The 17,907-nt window shown below is 53.5% G+C and overlaps 1 protein-coding gene across 1 annotated transcript; it reads left to right on the top strand.

Annotated features, from left to right (window-relative positions):
* The first annotated feature begins 8,205 nt into the window (after window positions 1-8,205).
* Window positions 8,206-17,538, top strand: LOC141976516 (putative serine/threonine-protein kinase SBK3). Its single transcript, XM_074937515.1, has 4 exons — window positions 8,206-8,375; window positions 14,653-14,836; window positions 15,697-15,899; window positions 16,672-17,538. The coding sequence occupies exons 2-4, from the start codon at window positions 14,671-14,673 to the stop codon at window positions 17,536-17,538; spliced, it is 1,236 nt and encodes a 411-aa protein (XP_074793616.1). The 5' UTR covers window positions 8,206-8,375; window positions 14,653-14,670.
* Window positions 17,539-17,907: the final 369 nt, after the last annotated feature.

The raw sequence follows: 17,907 nt of genomic DNA, 5'->3' as shown, positions 1-17,907 counted from the left end.
CACGCTGTTGCCAATCCTTTAGCATCTAAAATCTAAAGGTTTATTCATAAAAAGAAAAATATAGATGAGAGTTAAAATTGGTTAAATGGAATCAAATACATACAACAATTGCAAAACTCTTAGTTCAGGCTTGTTTCAGGCTTGATGGGATTACTGCTGATTTAAACCAATCAAGTCTTTGGAGTACAGACATGGTACATCCCAGTTTGGATGGGTCATTCAGTCCTTTGTTCAGAGCTTCAGTTTCAAGCATAATTCCTACAGAGGTCAGAAGCAGGACTGAAGACAAAATGGAGGGGTTTCCAGGGCCTTTTATAATCTCTTGCCATGCGGCCTGTGCTTTCTTTGTTTCAAACACAAGCTGCCCAGCTCATGGCTTGGAAGCCTCAGAGTTCTCTCCATAGGCATGTCCCTGCAGGCCTTGCTGAGTCACAAGGTGTATCTGCCTTCTCTCAATGGGTCAGTTGTATAGCTGATGGTCCTTAATCGGCCATCAAGCAGGCTAGGCAGTGCTGACGCCAAACTGTCTGGGGTGTCACCCAGAAGCATAGCACAAGTTTGTATGTTACAGACATACATACATACCTATAACTCATAATACAAAGGCGATACCAACATATAAACAAGATTATCATATCTGGCAAATTATAACATTTTTGCAGATATCTTACATGGCATATCTGGCTGATTACTTTGTGGTTGTTACCCCAGGAGCCCAGATTTGAAACAGGTATAGTGCTAATACTTATAACTTTAAATACAAAAATGATACATGCATACAGATAGCATAATCATAACCAGCAAATCATAACCTTTTCATAGACACCTTACCTGACCTCCTTTGTACAAGATTTGGTGCAACTGTAGGACCTTGGTTGCAACAATGATTTATATGGTCACAGTTCATGTCAATAACGTCACACCCCCACACATAGATAAACCCCACACATATTGACCTCCCTCCACACACGATACCTATCCCACATGAACTTCTCACACACATAAATGACCCCCAATGACTTTCTCCCACACTTAGATACCCCCATGCTCATGTACCTCCCTGCAGACATACATACCCCCCACGCACATGTACCTCCCTCCACATATACATGCCTCCACACGCTATACTCAGACATATACTGCCCCACACACCTACATACCGCCCACCTACACGTACCTCCTTCCACGCACAATACCCCTCCAAATGTACCTCCCTCCACACACTATACCCCTCACACACATACGTCCCTCCACACGCTATACCCCCATGCCTACCTCCACACACTACACCCCTAACACACGTACCTCCACACACTGTATCCACCACACTCGTAACTCCCTCCACACACAGTACCCTTCACACACGGATATAGTGTGTGTATCTGTGTTTGTGGTGTGCTTGCTGCGTGACTGAAATATATGGTGTGCTCTGTTTGTTTATTTAGGGGACCGTGTGCTGACCGTGTGTGTGCTGAGCCTAGCGGCCTGCTAGGCAAGGAGTTCCTGGCCCTCAGAAACTGTGTATGGGCTTTGGAGACCAGAGTGGCTGAACTGGAGGAGCTGAGGGAGACAGAGAGGTACATAGATGAGACTTTCCGGGGCACAATAGAAGAGTCCCACTCCCAGTCTGACAGCCCCTCTGCTGCTGAGGAGGATAAAAGTCCCAGGGAAGGAGAACATCTAACTGGAGCAGAGGGAAACAATCCCATAGTTGGGACCTTCCTTCTAGATGATGATGTGGTATTGTCTCACACTGAGGATACCTTTCCGGGGGAGGGAACTCCAGTTATTAGGAAGAAACAAGTATTACTAATGGGCTATTCAATCATTAGAAACATAGATAGATGGGTTTGCGATGACTGGGAGAACCACATGGTGACTTGCCTGCCTGGTGTGAAGGTTGCGGATCTCTCGAGACACCTAGATAGACTTATGTGTAGTGGTGGGGAGGAGCCGGTGATTGTGGTACATGTAGGTACCAATGACCTAGGGAAGGATAGGAGAGAGGTCCTGGAGGCCAAATTTAGGCTGCTAGGTAAGAGATTGACTTCCAGGGCCTCCATGGTAGCATTCTCTGAGATGCTCCCAGTTCCACGCACAGGGGCAGTTAGACAGGCAGAACTGCAGAGCCTCAATGCGTGGATGAGACGATGGTATATGGAGGAGGGGTTTAGATTTATCAGGAACTAGGGGAAACCTTTGGGAAAGGGGGAGCCTATACAGGAAGGATGAGCTCCACCTAAACCAAAATGGAACCAGATTGCTGGCACTTAACATTAAAAAGGTCGTAGAATTGTTTTTAAACTAAGGGCTGGGGGAAAGCCGACAGGTGCGGAGGAGCACGTGGTTCGGACATCCCTTAGGGGAGGATCTATTAATAGAGAATCTCTATGTCCTAGTGAGGACAAGAGGATGGAAAATGATAAAATAAAGGCAGGGTCTGATCAGAAACAGTCAAATAAAAAAGAGTCCCATTCAATTACATTGTGTTATGGCAGACAGCTGAAAGGAGACAAGTTTTCAAAGTACTTATACACTAATGCTGGAAGTCTAAATAATAAAATGGGTGAACTAGAGTTCCTTGTATTAAATGAGGATATTGATATAATAGGCATCACAGAAACTTGGGGGAATGAGGATAATCAATGGGATACAGTAATACCAGGGTACAAAACATATCGGAAGGACAGAACAGGTCGTGCTGGTGGGGGAGTGGCATTATCTGTGAAAGAAAGCGTAGAATCAAATGAAGTAAAAATCGTAAATGAATCAAACTGTACCATAGAATCTCTATGGATAGAAATTCCATGCTCTAATAATAAGAAGATAGCAGTAAGGATAGCGGTAAGAATATTACCAACCAGGATGGTGATAGTGACTGTGAAATGCTCAGGGAGATTAGAGAGGCAATTAAAATAAAAAACTCAATAATAATAATGGGGGATTTCAATTATCCCCATATTGACTGGGTACATGTCACCTCAGGACAGGATGCAGAGATAAAGTTTCTTGACACCTTAAATGACTGCTTCTTGGAGCAGCTGGTCTGGAACCCACCAGAGGAGAGACAATTCTTGATTTAGTCCTAAGTGGAGCACAGGATCAGGTCCTGGACTGCTTGGTAATAGTGACCATAATATAATTAAATTTAATATCCCTGTGGCAGGGAAAACACCACAGCGGCCCAGCACAGTAGCATTTAATTTCAGAAGGGGAACTACACAGAAATGAGGAGGTTAGTGAAACAGAAATTAAAGGGTACCGTGCCAAAGTGAAATCTCTGCAAACTGCGTGGAAACTTTTTTAAAGACACCATAATAGAGGCTCAACTTAAATTATATCCCAAATTAAAAAACTTGGTAAGAAAACCAAAAAAGAGCCACCATGGCTAAACAACAAAGTAAAAGAAGAAGCAAGAGGCAAAAAGGCATCCTTTAAAAAGTGGAAGTTAAATCCTAGTGAGGAAAATAGAAAGGAGCATAAACTCTGGCAAATGAAGTATAAAAATACAATCAGGAAGGCCAAAAAAAAAATTTGAGGAACAAGTTAGCCAAAGACCCAAAAAGTAATAGCAAAACTGTTTTTAAGTACATCAGAAGCAGAAAGCCTGCTAAACAACCAGTAGGGCCACTGGACGATCGAGGTGCTAAAGGAGCACTCAAGGACGATAAGGTCATCGAGGAGAAACTGAATGAATTATTTGCATGGCTGAGGATGTGAGGGAGATTCCCAAACCTGAGCCATTCTTTTTAGGTGACAGATCTGAAGAACTTTCCCAGATTGAGGCACCATTAGAGGAGATTTTGGAACAAACTGATAAATTAAACAGCAATAAGTCACCAGGGCCAGATGATATTCACCCAAGAGTTCTGAAGGAACTCAAATGTGAAATTGCAGGACTACTAACTGTCGTCTGTAACCTGTCATTTAAATCAGCTTCTGCACCAGATGACTGGAAGGTAGCTAATGTGACGCCAATTTTTAAAAAGGGCTCCAGAGGTGATCCCGGCATTTACAGACCTGTAAGCCTGACCTCAGTACCGGGAAAACTGGTTGAAACTATAGTAAAGAACAAAATTGTCAGACATATACAGGAACATAGTTTGTTGAGGAAGAGTCAACATGGTTTTAGTAAAGGGAAATCATGCCTCACCAATCTACTAGAATTCTTTGAAGGGGTCAACAAGCTTGTGGACCAAGGGGATCCAGTGGATATAGTGTACTTAGATTTTCAGAAATGCTTGACAAGGTCCCTCACCAAAGGCTCTTATGCAAAATAAGCTGCCACGGGATAAGAGGTAAGGTGCTCTCATGGATTCATAACTGGTTAAAAGATAAGAAACAAAGGGTAGGTATAAATGGTCAGTATTCAGAATGGAGAGACGTAAATAGTGGTGTCCCCCAGGTCTGTTCTGGGACCAGTCCTATTCAAAAATTCATAAATGATCTGGGAAAAGGGGTAAACAGTGAGGTGGCAAAATTTGCAGATAATACAAAACTACTCAACATAGTAAAGTCCCAGGCAGACTGCGAAGAGCAACAAAATGATCCCTCAAAACTGGGTGACTGGGCAACAAAATGGCAGATGAAATTTAACATTAATAAATACAAAGTAATGCACACTGGAAAGCATAATCCCAACTATGCATATAAAATAACAGGGTCTAAATGATCTGTTACCATTCAAGAAAGAGATCTCGGAGTCATTGTGGATAGTTCTCTTAAAACATCCACTCAATGTGCAGCACCAGCCAAAAAAGTGAACAAAATGCTGGGAATAATTAAGAAAGGGATAGATAATAGGACAGAAAATATCATGTTTCCTCTATATAAATCCATGCTACGCCCATATCTTGAATACTGTGTGTGGATGTGGTCACCCCATCTCAAAAAAGATATATTGAAATTGGAAAAGGTTCAGAAAATGGCAACAAAAATTATTAGGGGTATGGAAAGGCTTCCGTATGAGAAGAGATTAATAAGACTGGGACTTTGATGCTTAGAAAAGAGACGGCTAAGGGGAGATATGATTGAGGTCTATAAAATCGTGACTGATATAGAGAAAGTAGATAAGGCAGTGTTGTTTTCTACTTCTCATAACACAAGAATTAGGGGTCACCAAATGAAATTAATAGGCAGCAGGTTTAAAACAAATAAAAGGAAGTATTTCTTCACACAGCGCACAGTCAATCTGTGGAACTCCTTGCCAGAGGATGTTGTGAAGGCCAAGACCATAACAGGGTTCAAAAAAGAACTAGATAAATTCATGGAGGATAGTCCATCAATGGCTATTAATCAGGATGGGCAGGAATGGTGTCCCTAGCATCTGTTTGCCAGAAGCTAGGAATGCGTGACAGGGGATGGATCACTTGATGATCACCTGTTCTGTTCATTCCCTATGGGGCACCTGGCACTGGCCACTCTCGGAAGACAGGATACTGGGCTAGATGGACCTTTGGTCTGACCCAGTACGGCCATTCTTATGTTCTTATATTCCCTCCACACACTATACCCCCCACTTACCTCCCTCCACAATATACCCGCCACACATATGCCTCCCTCTACACCTTATACTCCCTCCACATGTACCTCCCTCCACACACTGTACCCCTCACACATGTACCTCCCTCCACACACTGTACCCCCACACTTGTACCTCCTTCCACATGACTGCACCCCTCAGACACGTACCTCTCTCCACACACTATACCCCTCAGACATGTACCTTCCTCCATACACTATACCCGCCACACATGTACCTCCCCCCACATGACTGCACCCCTCACACACGTACCTCTCTCCACACACTATACCCCTCACACTCGTACCTCCCACCACGCACTGTACCCCTCATACTCGTATGTCCCTCCACACATTATAGCCCCCACTTACCTTCCTTCGCACACTACACCCTCACACACGTACCTCCACACACTGTAACCCCACACATACCTCCCTCCACACACCGTACCCACCACACACGCACCTCCCTCCACACACTATACCCCCCACACTCGTACCTCTCTCCACACACTGTACCCCTCAGAAACGTACCTCCCTCCACACACTATACCCCTCCACATGTACCTCCCCCCCACATAGTTACCCCCATGCACACATACACACATGCACCCCCCCATAGACATATACCCCCCACATACACTGCCAAAGACACATTCACCCTGCACACTACACCACCCCACATACACACCTGTGCACATCCATCCCCCATGCACATCCATCCCCACCTATATACCCCCATATGCACCCCCCCCACACATATACATGTATACACAGTCCCACAAACACATATATACCCCACACATATACACACCCCAAACATGCACATGCCCCAAACACATACACGCCCACACCAATACAACCCACATATACACCCACATATAGCCTGCCCCCCACATATACACACAAGCTGCTCCCATATACATCCCCACAAACACATATATACCCCTATATACACACAAATGTATACACCTGCCCACACATATACAACCCACACACATATACACACAGCCCCCACACACTTACACCCCCACATATACACTCCTCCACTCATACACCACCCTCCACATATACACAGAAGCCCCGCACATATACACCCCTACACACATACACACAGAAGCCCCCCCTCATGTACACCCCCTACATATACACCCACCAATACACATATATATATACCCCACTTATATATATACATATACCCCCATCCTACATATTCATATACACCCCTCACACACATACAGTCCCCCCACACACATAGAGCCCCAAACACACAAATGCCACCCCGCAGAGCTACCACAAACAAACGCCAACACAGGGCACAAGGCAGCACCCACACACATACCACAAACACCTCCCTGCCCACCCACACAGATGGATGAGCTCCAGCTGTCTGCCTGCCATGGCTCTGCCTGGCGTGCTGTGGACAGCTGGTGCAGGGCTGTGTGGCTGAGCCCCTGTGCTGTGCGGCTCTCCCCTGCCTGTCACAGTTCCTAGGTGCTCTGGCACTCACAGCCCCCCAAGGCTGGCTTTCTTTGGGGGTGGGTAATTGATACTGAAGCACATCTACCCAGCCCTGGGGGGTGGTCTGTGCCAGGCCAGAATAGAAGTGCCCCTGGCCAGGGCAACCCCAAGTGGGAACAGGCGTTCAGCTCCCCCCACAGGGGTCATGCTGTCTATGCTCCATGATTTCATTCACTTTGCTCCCTCTAAGCAACTCCACTTCCATGGACTCCCTGCCATGGGATTCAGCATAGGCCCAGCAGAGCCAGTCTTCCTGCGCACCTATCTTTCTGTCCCCAGACACATCGCCCTCTAACTATGGCCATACTGAGTGCATCTATTTAATCTATCTATCTATCTATCCTCATACACTCTATCTATCTATCTATCTCCATACACCCCCTCTATCTATCTATCCTCATACACCCCATCTATCTATCTATCTATCTCCATACACCCCCTCTATCTATCTATCCTCATACACCCCATCTATCTATCTATCTATCTATCTATCTATCTATCTACCTCCACACACACCCTCTATCTATCCTCATACACCCCATCTATATCTATCTAATCTATCTATCTATCCTCATACACCCCCTTTATCTATCTATCCATCCTCATACACCCATCTATCTATCTATCTATCTATCTATCTATCTATCTATCTATCTCCATACACCCCCTTTATCTATCTAGCCTCATACACCCCCTCTATCTAATCTAATCTATCTATCTATGCTCATACACTCCCTCTATCTAATCTAATCTATCTATCTATGCTCATACACTCCCTCTATCTATCTATCTATGCTCATACACTCCCTCTATCTATCTATCTATCTATCTATCTACAGCACAGAACTCTACGCTCTCTCTCTGGTTGCCCTCACCCTGCAGCTGGGGGGAGCTAAGGGGCATTGCTGAGGGCTGTGGGGAGGGGGCTGGGGCAAGATCCCTGCACAGGGCAGCAATGCTGGGTTCATTGTTGTCAGCGGGCTGTTCAGCACCAGCCTCCCTGCCTATGTTTGGAAGTCGGCATGAATTGTGTTTGAGTCAATGACACATGTTCTCCGCGAGCGGGAGAGATTATCCCAGCGCAGGACAGCCCCGGGGACAGAGAGCGCGGGCCAGAGCAGGGAAAGTCTGAGTCACAGCTCCAGCTCCTGGGGACTGCACGGCTGGCCGGTGGCTCGCGGCTTGGCCGGGTGCAGGGAGAGACACGGAGACACAGCAGCACAGAGTCCCTGCATACGGAGCTCACCGACATGGTCCTTGGGTGCATGCCAGCAACAGGATCCCTGCACCGCACCTCCTGAGAGACGCCAGCCAGGCCCAGTGTGGACACTAGGGTGAGAGAGAGGCCTTCAAACACCATCATCCATCTATCATCTAATCTAATCTATCTATCCATCCCCACAGCCCCTCTATCCATACCCCCCTTCTATCTCTCTATCTCTCCCCATACACACCCTGTCCCACAGCCCTGGGAAGCTGCCTGGGAATGCCATCAAGCTCTCTCAGCTGGGGGAATGGGTGCTGGTACCCATCTCAGGGTACAAGTGCATCAGCTGGCTCCCCCCGCCCGGGGAGCAGGAATGCTCTGCCCTCGCATGCTGGAGGACAAGGCATGCGGGGAGGGGTGCTGCAATGTCTCCAGGTCTCTGTGGGGGCTCAGGGAGAGAGCCAGGGTTGTATGCCACATGGCCGCCAGTTCTTGCATCAGCAGAGGAGGGTGCCCGAGCACCCAATGGATGCTGGCTGCTCCCGACTCCCTGCTAGGCTGGCACAAGGCTAGGCTCACTCCGTGGCAAGGTGAGCACAGTGCTGCAGGGTGTGACAGAACACCACTCCCCCAGCCCTGGTGGGGTGCTGGCTCCATACCCCCATGAGGGTCTGTGAGCTCTAGAGCCCTGCCCTGCCATTGCGTCTTCATGGCTCCGATCCCGCTGCACAGAGCTAACAGGACTTTTCCATCAACTAAGCCGCACAGCAGCCTGCGTGCTGGTAAATCTGGAGTCCCTCCCTGACTGCAGTGCGGTCAGATACATAGACAGAGGGTTGTGTGGGGATAGATAGATAGATAGATAGATTAGATTAGATTAGATAACTGGCTCTGTGGATGGGGGGAAAGCAGTGGACGTGTTATTCCTTGACTTTAGCAAAGCTTTTAATACGGTCTCCCACGGTATTCTTGCCAGCAAGTTAAAGAAGTATGGACTGGATGAATGGACTCTAAGGTGGATAGAAAGCTGGCTAGATCATTGGGCTCAACGGGTAGTGATCAATGGCTCCATGTCTGGTTGGCAGCCAGTATCAAGCAGAGTGCCCCAGAGGTCGGTCCTGGGGCCGTTTTTGTTCAATATCTTCATTAATGATCTGGATGATGGGATGGATTGCAGCCTCAGCAACTTTGCAGATGACACTAAACTGGGAGGAGAGGTAGATACGCTGGAGGGTAGGGATAGTATACAGAGGGACCTAGACAAATTAGAGGATTGGGTCAAAAGAAATCTGATGAGGTTCAACAAGGACAAGTGCAGAGTCCTGCACTTAGGACGGAAGAATCCCATGCGTTGCTACAGACTAGGGACCGAGTGGCTAGGCAGCAGTTCTGCAGAAAAGGACCGAGGGGTTACGGTGGACGAGAAGCTGGATATGAGTCAACAGTGTGTCCTTGTTGCCAAGAAGGCTAATGGCATTTTGGGCTGTATAAGTGGGAGCATTGCCAGCAGATCAAGGGACGTGATCGTTCCCCTCTATTTGGCACTGGTGAGGCCACAGTTGGAGTATTGCGTCCAGTTTTGGGCCCCTCACTACAAAAAGGATGTGGAAAAATTGGAAAGAGTCCAGCGGAGGGCAACAAAAATTATTAGGGGGCTGGGGCACATGACTTATGAGGAGAGGCTGAGGGAACTGGGATTACTTAGTCTGCAGAAGAGAAGAATGAAAGGGGGTTCCAAAGAGGATGGCTCTAGACTGTTCTCAGTGGTAGCAGATGACAGAACAAGGAGTAATCGTCTCAAGTTGCAGTGGGGGAGGTTTAGGTTGGATATTACGAAGACTTTTTCACTAGGAGGGTGGTGAAGCACTGGAATGGTTACCTAGGGAGGTGGTGGAATCTCCTTCCTTAGAGGTTTTTAAGGTCAGGCTTGACAAAGCCCTGGGTGGAATGATTTAGTTGGGGATTGGTCCTGCTTTGAGCAGGGGGTTGGACTAGATGACCTCCTGAGGTCCCTTCCAACCCTGAGATTCTATGATAGATAGATAGATAGATAGATAGATAGACGGGGTGTATGTGTATAGATAGATACATGGATAGACAGATGGATGGATGTACAGAATAGACAGGTGTGTGGAGAGAGTGTGTGTGTATGTATGGGGGATAGACAGTGTGTATGAGGAGAGATGGATCCACATCCTCCCCAGATCTGAGTAGGCTCCTCTCTGAGCTGCTCAGAGCTGACCACTGGGCTACAGGCTGTTCTAGGGACATCTCTCTCAGGGCTGGTCTATCCTGGGAACTTACACTGGCATCACTACATTGCTGAGGGGTGAGAAAAATCCACCCCCTTGAGCAGCATCCTTAAGCCTGCCTAACCCCTGGTGCAGACAGCGATAGGTCGGCGGGAGAATTCTTCCATTTATCTAGCTGCCGCCTCCCACGGAGGTGGATTAAATATGCTGACAGGAGAGCCCCTCCCATCGCTGTCGTGAGTCTCTGCACTGAAGCACTACCACCTTAGCCTTGGTCGGCACTCCACACGACTTTGCTCAGGGGTAGGTCCACATCCCTGAGTGATGCAGTTATACCGACCTAGCCCCCCACGTAGACAGGGCTGTGTCGATGGGAGGGCTTCTCCTGTCCACATAGCTACTGCCTCTGCGGGAGGTGAAATCCCCAGGTGGGAGAAGCTCTTCACATCTTCACTAAGCGCTACAGCGGCACTGCTGTCCGTGTAGACAAGCTCTTAGGCCTGGTCTACACCGTTAGGTCAAAGAAAGGCAACTTCTGCCGATCTCACTCTGTAAGCGTCAGCACTAACTCGTGTAGCTCCCACTGAAGTAAGTGCCCCACTACAGTGGCTCTCAGCCAGAGATACGTGTACCCCTGGGAGCACGCAGAGATCTTCCAGGAGGTACATCCATTCATTTAGGCATTTGCCTAGTTTCACCACAGGCTTCATAAAAAGCCCTAGCGCAGTCAGTATAAACTAAAACTTCATTCAGTCGATGGCTTGTTTATACTGCTCTATGTACGATACACTGAACTGTAAGTACAATATTTAAATTCCAGTTGATTTATTTTATAATTATATGGTAACATGAGAAAACCAGCCATTTTTCAGTAATCGTGTGCTGGGACACGCTTGTATTTTTATATCTCATTTTGTAAGCAAGCAGCTTTTAAGTGAGGTGAAACTTGGGGGTACACAAGACAAATCAGACTCCCCAAAGGGTATAGCAGTCTGGAAAGGTTGGGAGCCACTGGCCTACTACACCGACTTAATAACTCCTTCACTGCGAGAGGCGTAGCGTTTGGGTTGCCGTCAGTAGGTTGACGCAGTGCCAGGGTAGACACTGTGTTACTGATATCACCTGTTGCCACCTTTCCGAAGCCGTCCCACAATGCCCCATGCTGACAGTTAAAGTGGTGCAAGCGCTCCTGGTGAGGACACACACCGCCGACACAAGGAGCATTGTGTGGACATACAAAAACAATCGAATTACTGCGGTGCTTCTACGTCAATGTAACTTAGGTCGACTTAATTTTGTAGCATAGACTTGCCCTTAGTCTCTGCTGTTGAAGCTGGTCCATAGTGTATAAAGACTGAAATAATTACAGGGCCAGCAAGTGCGAAAGCCCCAGGGAGTTTGACTCTGCGGCCCAGTGGCTGGAGCACTTACTGGGAAGCAGGAGACCTGCACCACAGCAGGTAGAGGGGGGATTTGAACCTAGCTCTCCCCTCTCCTTGCAGAGTGCGCTGCCCACTGGGCTAGGGCTGTAAGCAGGGAGCTCTCCTGGGGGGTTTTCCTGAGACAGAGCTGACCTGCCTCAGGCACCCAGCTCTAGGACAGGGGTCCCGGGTGACAAACCCCACCTGGGCTGGGAGCCAAACTATCTCAGAGGGAGCAGGCTGAGGAGCTGTGGTCTGTGCAGTCCGCTGGTGGCTGGGGGCCAGGCGCTGCACCGCAGAGCCCTTTGTGCACCCAGCCCTGGTCCCTCGGCTCGGATCTGCTTTTCTGCTTTGGGAGGGGACTGGGGCCAGGCCCGCAGGCAGGCGCAGCTCCTGCTCTGTAACCCCTGCGGGGTGAGTGAGGCTCCAGGGCTGCCCACACGAGTCACGCTCGGGGCTGCCAGCTCCAGCAGGAGGCCCTGGGGACACAGGCCAGTAACGATCAGCACTAACTAGCACTGGGTAGCAGACAGGAAAATCCAGCAGCCTGGCAGGCAGAGGGAGCCCCCATCTGGGTGGGGATGGTCCCAGACCTGTGGAGGCGATCGCCCTGGTTGGGGGGGCCTGGGCCCAGACCCACAGCGGGGGACAGTCTCCCCCACGGGGATAGGGGCGCATGGTGGATGGGATCAGGGCCAGGGCCAGCTCAGCAGGAAGCTCCTACCCAAAGCTCACAGGTGGCCTTTGCTGGGCGGGCAGCAGGGCTTGTGCACAAAGAGGCACCAGCCTTCCCCCCTGCCCCCACCCCATGACTGCATTTCCCCTGTGGGTATGACTCCCTTGCATCAGCCCTGTGTGGGGCAGCAACAGCACTGGGGCTCGGCTACCAGGGGCAGAGCCCAGCCCCCTGCTCTAACCATTAGACCTCACCCTGCTTCCCAGAGCTGCGGAAAAAGCCCAAGATTCCTGGTTCCCAGCCCCAACCCCTAGTTAGGACCCACTAGACCCCAATCCCCTCCCACAGCTGGGGTAGAACCCAGCAATGTTCCCTCTAATTTTTTATGTCCATGTGTGGAATGAATGTGCACCACTATGCACCACTCTGGGGTGACGTGTGGCGGGGGTGGGCCTGAGGGTTTGGAGAGTGGGAGGGGGCTCAGGGCTGGGGAAGGGGGTTGGGGTGTGGGAGGGGGTGAGAGGTGCGGGCTCTGGGAGGGAGTTTGGGTGTGGGAGGGGGCTCCGGGCTGGGGGTGTGGTCTCTGGGGTGGTGCTGGGGCTGAGAAGTTTGGGGTGCAGGCTGCCCCAGGTTGCAGAGGGGAGAGAGGACTCCCCCCAGCCCTCTCTCACCTCAGCAGCCCAGGGCTGGGGGAGAGCTCCTCTTCCCGCTGTGGTAGCTGAGGCTGGGGCCAGGGAAGAGGCGCCTCGGCCCGCTGTGTGCCTGCGCGGTCCTTGATAGCCTGCTGCGCGGCCATGTGGCCACGCAGCTTAGAGGGAACTTCACAGGCAGGAGGAGCCCTGACTCCCAACCCTCCCTGCTCTCGCACCTAGACCCCGTCTTCCTCATCTAACTCTCAGACAGCGGGACTGATGCTACCCACACTGACACCCCAGGGTGTCCAGGGGGTGCCAGGAGGGTAGGGATGGGCCCCACATGCTGGGGGTATAAGGGCCCTGCCATGGAGGGGGAATTGGCCCCGACAGAGGGGCATGCAGAGAGTACTTTGCCAGGCATAGGCTTGGTCATAGATGTCGTCCCATGCACCTCAGTCTTTGGCCCCCAACAGCAGCTCTCTGCACAGTTTCCCCATCCCATGAACTGGGGAGCAAATCACCCAGCCCTGCCCCCCTCAGTGCCCCCCCCCAGCTAGAACAACCCAGCCCTGCCCCTCTTAGTGCCCCCCCAGCTAGAACCAGCCAGCCCTGCCCCTCTCAGTGCCCCCCCGGCTAGAACCAGCCAGCCCTGCCCTTCTCAGTGCCCCCCCAGCTAGAACCAGCCAGCCCTGCCCCTCTCAGTGCCCCCCATGCTAGAACCAGCCAGCCCTGCCCCTCTCAGTGCCCCCCCGGCTAGAACCAGCCAGCCCTGCCCCTCTCAGTGCCCCCCCAGCTAGAACCAGCCAGCACTGCCCCCCTCAGCCCCCCCCACTGTGCTTGAGCTAGATGGGTGGGATTCTGGACCCATATGTCTGAGCCAGCAGCACTCCATGTGCAGATACGCATCCCCCAGCAGCAAGGGGTGGCAGCAAGTGGGGCAGGCCCACACCACACAGCCTGGCCCGGGCTGCCCTCCCAGCTAGCTGTAGTGCTAATCAATGGCAGGAGGCCCTGTGGGGACAGCCAGAAGCCGAGCCCTGCTCTGGAGGGGCAGCGCCTCAATAGCAGTGAGAAGGAGCTGACCTGTCACTGGGTTTATCTCACACCTCTCAGCTCAGGCCCGCAAATATCTGAGCACTTCCCAGAGCAGGGAAATTGAGAGCTGAAGGGAATTCACTCAGCTCAGCTGGGACAGAGCCAGAAATAGAACCCAGGAGTCCTGGCTCCCACACTCCCCTTACCACCAAACCCCACTCCATCCTGGAGCTGTGATTGAACCCAGGTGTCCCAGCCCTTCCTCACCACTCTAACCCAGTAGCCCCCACTGCCCGCCCTTGGCTCTAGGCATCAGGAGGCGGGTGCGGTGGGTGTCCCATGGGGAGATAGCTCTCCTTTGACGGGCGCTGCCTTCTCCACTCAGGTGTGGGCAGCGAGTGGCATGGAGCTCCCTGAGGTGGAGGACAACGCAGAGTTCCTGGAGCGGCTGATGGAGGTGACCTCGCGCCGCCTGCCCCAGCTGGAGCTGCAGGAGCAATACACCATCATCAAGGAGCTGGGCAGGGGCACCTACGGCAACGTGCTGCTGGCAGAGCACCGGGAGCAAGGTGAGGGCAGCGCCAGCTGCTCCTGGGTGGGCCAGGCCTGAGTAGGCGCAGCCTGCACTGGGCCCCTGCAGGGAGCCGGGTGGGGACTCAGTAGAGGGCTCTGTCTCCCCAGCAGTCAGTGCTGGCCCCAGTGGGGCACTGCGAGGCGCTGTGCTGCAGGGGGTGGGGTGGGGACTCAGTAGGGGGCGCTCTCCCCAGCAGTCAGTGCTGGCCCCAGTGGGGCACTGCGAGGCGCTGTGCTGCAGGGGTTGGGAGGGGGGCTCAGTAGGGGGCGCTCTCCCCAGCAGTCAGTGCTGGCCCCAGTGCCCCAGGGGGTGCTGAAGGGAGTGGGGCAGGAACTCAGGGACTCACCCAGCTGCTCTCTGACACCACTTACTTCAAAGTAGCCAGCTCCCTTTTGCTCGCTGCTCCCGGCACAGGCACCGACGGCCCCATGCCACCCGGCAGGTGATCCATTGCAACTGCCAGGCCAGCCACTCGGGCACCCACTGCCAACTCACAGGGGCCCAGGGGAGCAGTCAGTGAGGTGAGGGGGCAGCCACAGAAGGGGCCCTCTACACCCAGAACCTACTGACACAATGGTACTCTCTGAGCCCGCCCACAGGGCCCCTCCACCCCCTCTGGTGTGCCCAAGCACTGCCCCCTGCTGGGGCACACCGACCCCCCCTTTGTGCCCAGGCACTGCCCCTGATGAAGCACACTGACCCCCACTTTGTACCCAGGCTCCGCCCCCTGTTGGGACACATCCAAACTCTCTTTGTACCCAGGCCCTGCCCCTGCTGGAACACATTGACCCCCTCCCCCTTTGTACCCAGGCCCCAACCCCTGCTGGGACACACTGACCCCCCCTTTGTACCCAGGCACGGCCCTGGCGTTGAAGCTGATGCCGAAGGAGAGGACGGAGCGGCGGGCGTTCCTGCGGGAGTACTGCATTGCGCTCTGCCTGTCTGCCCACGCCGGATTCCTGCGCACTCTGCCCATCGTCTTCGAGAGCCCCACCCACTTTGCCTTTGCCCAGGAACTCGCGCCCGCTGGGGACCTATGTGCCATCGTGCATGACGGGGTATGCTGGTGTGAGGCAGGGGGGCAGGGGTGTTCTGGGGAGTGGTGATCAGGGGATGGGGCATCAGATGTCAGCGGGGCTGTTGAGTAGGGGATGGGATGGGGAGCAGGGGCATGGGGCACTGGGTCTCAGGGGGGCCTGTGAAAGAGGGAGCTGGGGAGTGGAGGATGGGGGATCGGTGCTGGGGGTCTCGGGAGTCCGTGGCTGCGGGCTCAGCGGAGAGGGCTGGGAAGGGGTTGCTGGGGTACAGGGTCTCAGGGTTCTGGGGGAGTAGGGGCTGGTGGGCTGGAGTCTCGGGGCAGGGGAGCAAGGGATGCGGGATGGGTTCTCAACAGGAGGCCTTGGGACCTGGGGTGGAGCATGGGAGATGCTGGAGGGGACACTGGTGTGCTGTGGGGAGTTACAGTACAGGGCACTGTGGGGTGCTGAGGGGGTGGGGCCAGAGAGAGCATAGGGTGCCGTGGGGGGGAGGGGCACTGTGACAGGGAGGTCTCCAGTGGGGGCGCTCTGTGGGGAGGTCCCAAGAGGGGGTGCTGGGGTGCAGGGGAGGTCCCCAGAGGGGGTGCTGTGTGGGAGAGGTCCCTGGTGGGGCACTGTGTGGGGAGGTCCCCACAGTGGGTGCTGGGGCGCTGTACAGGGAAGGTCCTCAGAAGGAGCGCCGTGCGCTATGTGGGGGAGGTCCCTGGTGGGGCACTGTGTGGGGAGGTCCCCAAAGGGGCCGCTGTTGGTGGGAGGCCAGGGCTGCCCTTGTGTAACCCCCGTGCCCCCACAGGAGGGTCTCCCAGAGGCCCAGGTGAAGCGCTGTGCAGCCCAACTGGCTGAGGCCCTGGACTTCATGCACGGCAAAGCCCTGGTGCACCGGGACATCAAGCTGGACAACGTGCTGCTCTTCGACTGCGAGTGCCGGCGGGTGAAGCTGGGCGACTTCGGGCTGACGCGGCTGGAGGGCACGCCCGTCTGCGCCATGTCGGGCACTCTGCCCTATGCGCCACCTGAGCTCTGCCTGCTTGAGGCCTCCGAGACGCTGGAGCTGGACGCCAGTCTGGACGTGTGGGCCTTCGGGGTGCTGCTCTTCTGCCTCGGCACCGGCTGCTTCCCCTGGGACGTGGCTGTCAGCCCCGACCCCCAGTTTGAGGAGTTCGGCGCCTGGCAGAACAGCACGGTGCCGGGGGAGGCGCCGGCGCCCTGGAGGGCTTTCAGCACTGCCGCCCAGGAGATGTTCCGGCGGCTGCTGACCCTCGACCCCAACCGCCGCAGCCCAGCCATCGAGGTGCACAAATACCTGCCCCTGGTCTGGCTGGCGAGCAGCCTCCGGGAGCTGGACGGTGCCGGGGGACTGGGGGGCCAGGGGCACAGCCAGAGCCTGGCCGGAGAGCAGCACAGTCAGGAACACCCCCGAAGCAGCCCAGGTGCTGCCTGCAGCACAGCCCCCTCCACCGAGAGCTCTGCTCAGGCTGTGGGGGGCAGGCCCCAGTCCAAATTGGGAAAAGAGGTGGGGGAAGGGGAGGAAGGAGCAGAGGGAAAGGGAGGAGGCACTGGCAGGAGCGGAGGGGGAGGGAAGCCAGCACCCCCTGCCATAGCTTCCATCTCCTGCCACCCCTCTGTCTCCTCGGCCCCCATCCCGATCAGTTCCTGCTGAGGATCCCGAGACAAAGGGGCAGCCCGGGGCTCCCTGCCAGAGCTGCCCTTGCCAAGGGCTGGGCTCAAGGAGCCTGTTCCCCTCCGACAGCGCCAACCCCTGCTGGGTGGGCAAAGGAGCCTGCCTGTATGTGCAGTAAGTCACGGGTGATGAGCCCAGCCATGGGGGGCACTCTGAGCTCAAGGCGGCCCATTGGCCAGGGGCTCCCAGTGCAGGGCTGTGGCTACGGGCTGGAGCAGCAAGGGGTACCCAGCATGGTCAGGGAGGGTAAGTGGGATCGTTACTGGGCCCTGGGCTCAGCTCACAGCAAACAGGACAGGGACTAGCGCGGAGGGGGCGGAGAAGAGCTACAAGAAGGTTTGGGGGCTG

The sequence above is a fragment of the Natator depressus genome, chromosome 23 (assembly GCF_965152275.1).
Source record: "Natator depressus isolate rNatDep1 chromosome 23, rNatDep2.hap1, whole genome shotgun sequence".
Lineage (NCBI taxonomy): Eukaryota > Metazoa > Chordata > Testudines > Cheloniidae > Natator > Natator depressus.
Note: the sequence above shows the minus strand (reverse complement) of the source record. Positions and strands in the feature narration are given on the sequence as shown.

Bases quoted from the DNA above. Each gene is read 5' to 3' on its own strand.
- LOC141976516 (XM_074937515.1), top strand. From the start codon at position 14,671: ATGGAGCTCCCTGAGGTGGAGGACAACGCAGAGTTCCTGGAGCGGCTG. The intron at 14,837-15,696 runs GTGAGGGCAGCG...CTTTGTACCCAG, and splicing joins GGCAGAGCACCGGGAGCAAG to GCACGGCCCTGGCGTTGAAG. The intron at 15,900-16,671 runs GTATGCTGGTGT...GTGCCCCCACAG, and splicing joins GTGCCATCGTGCATGACGGG to GAGGGTCTCCCAGAGGCCCA.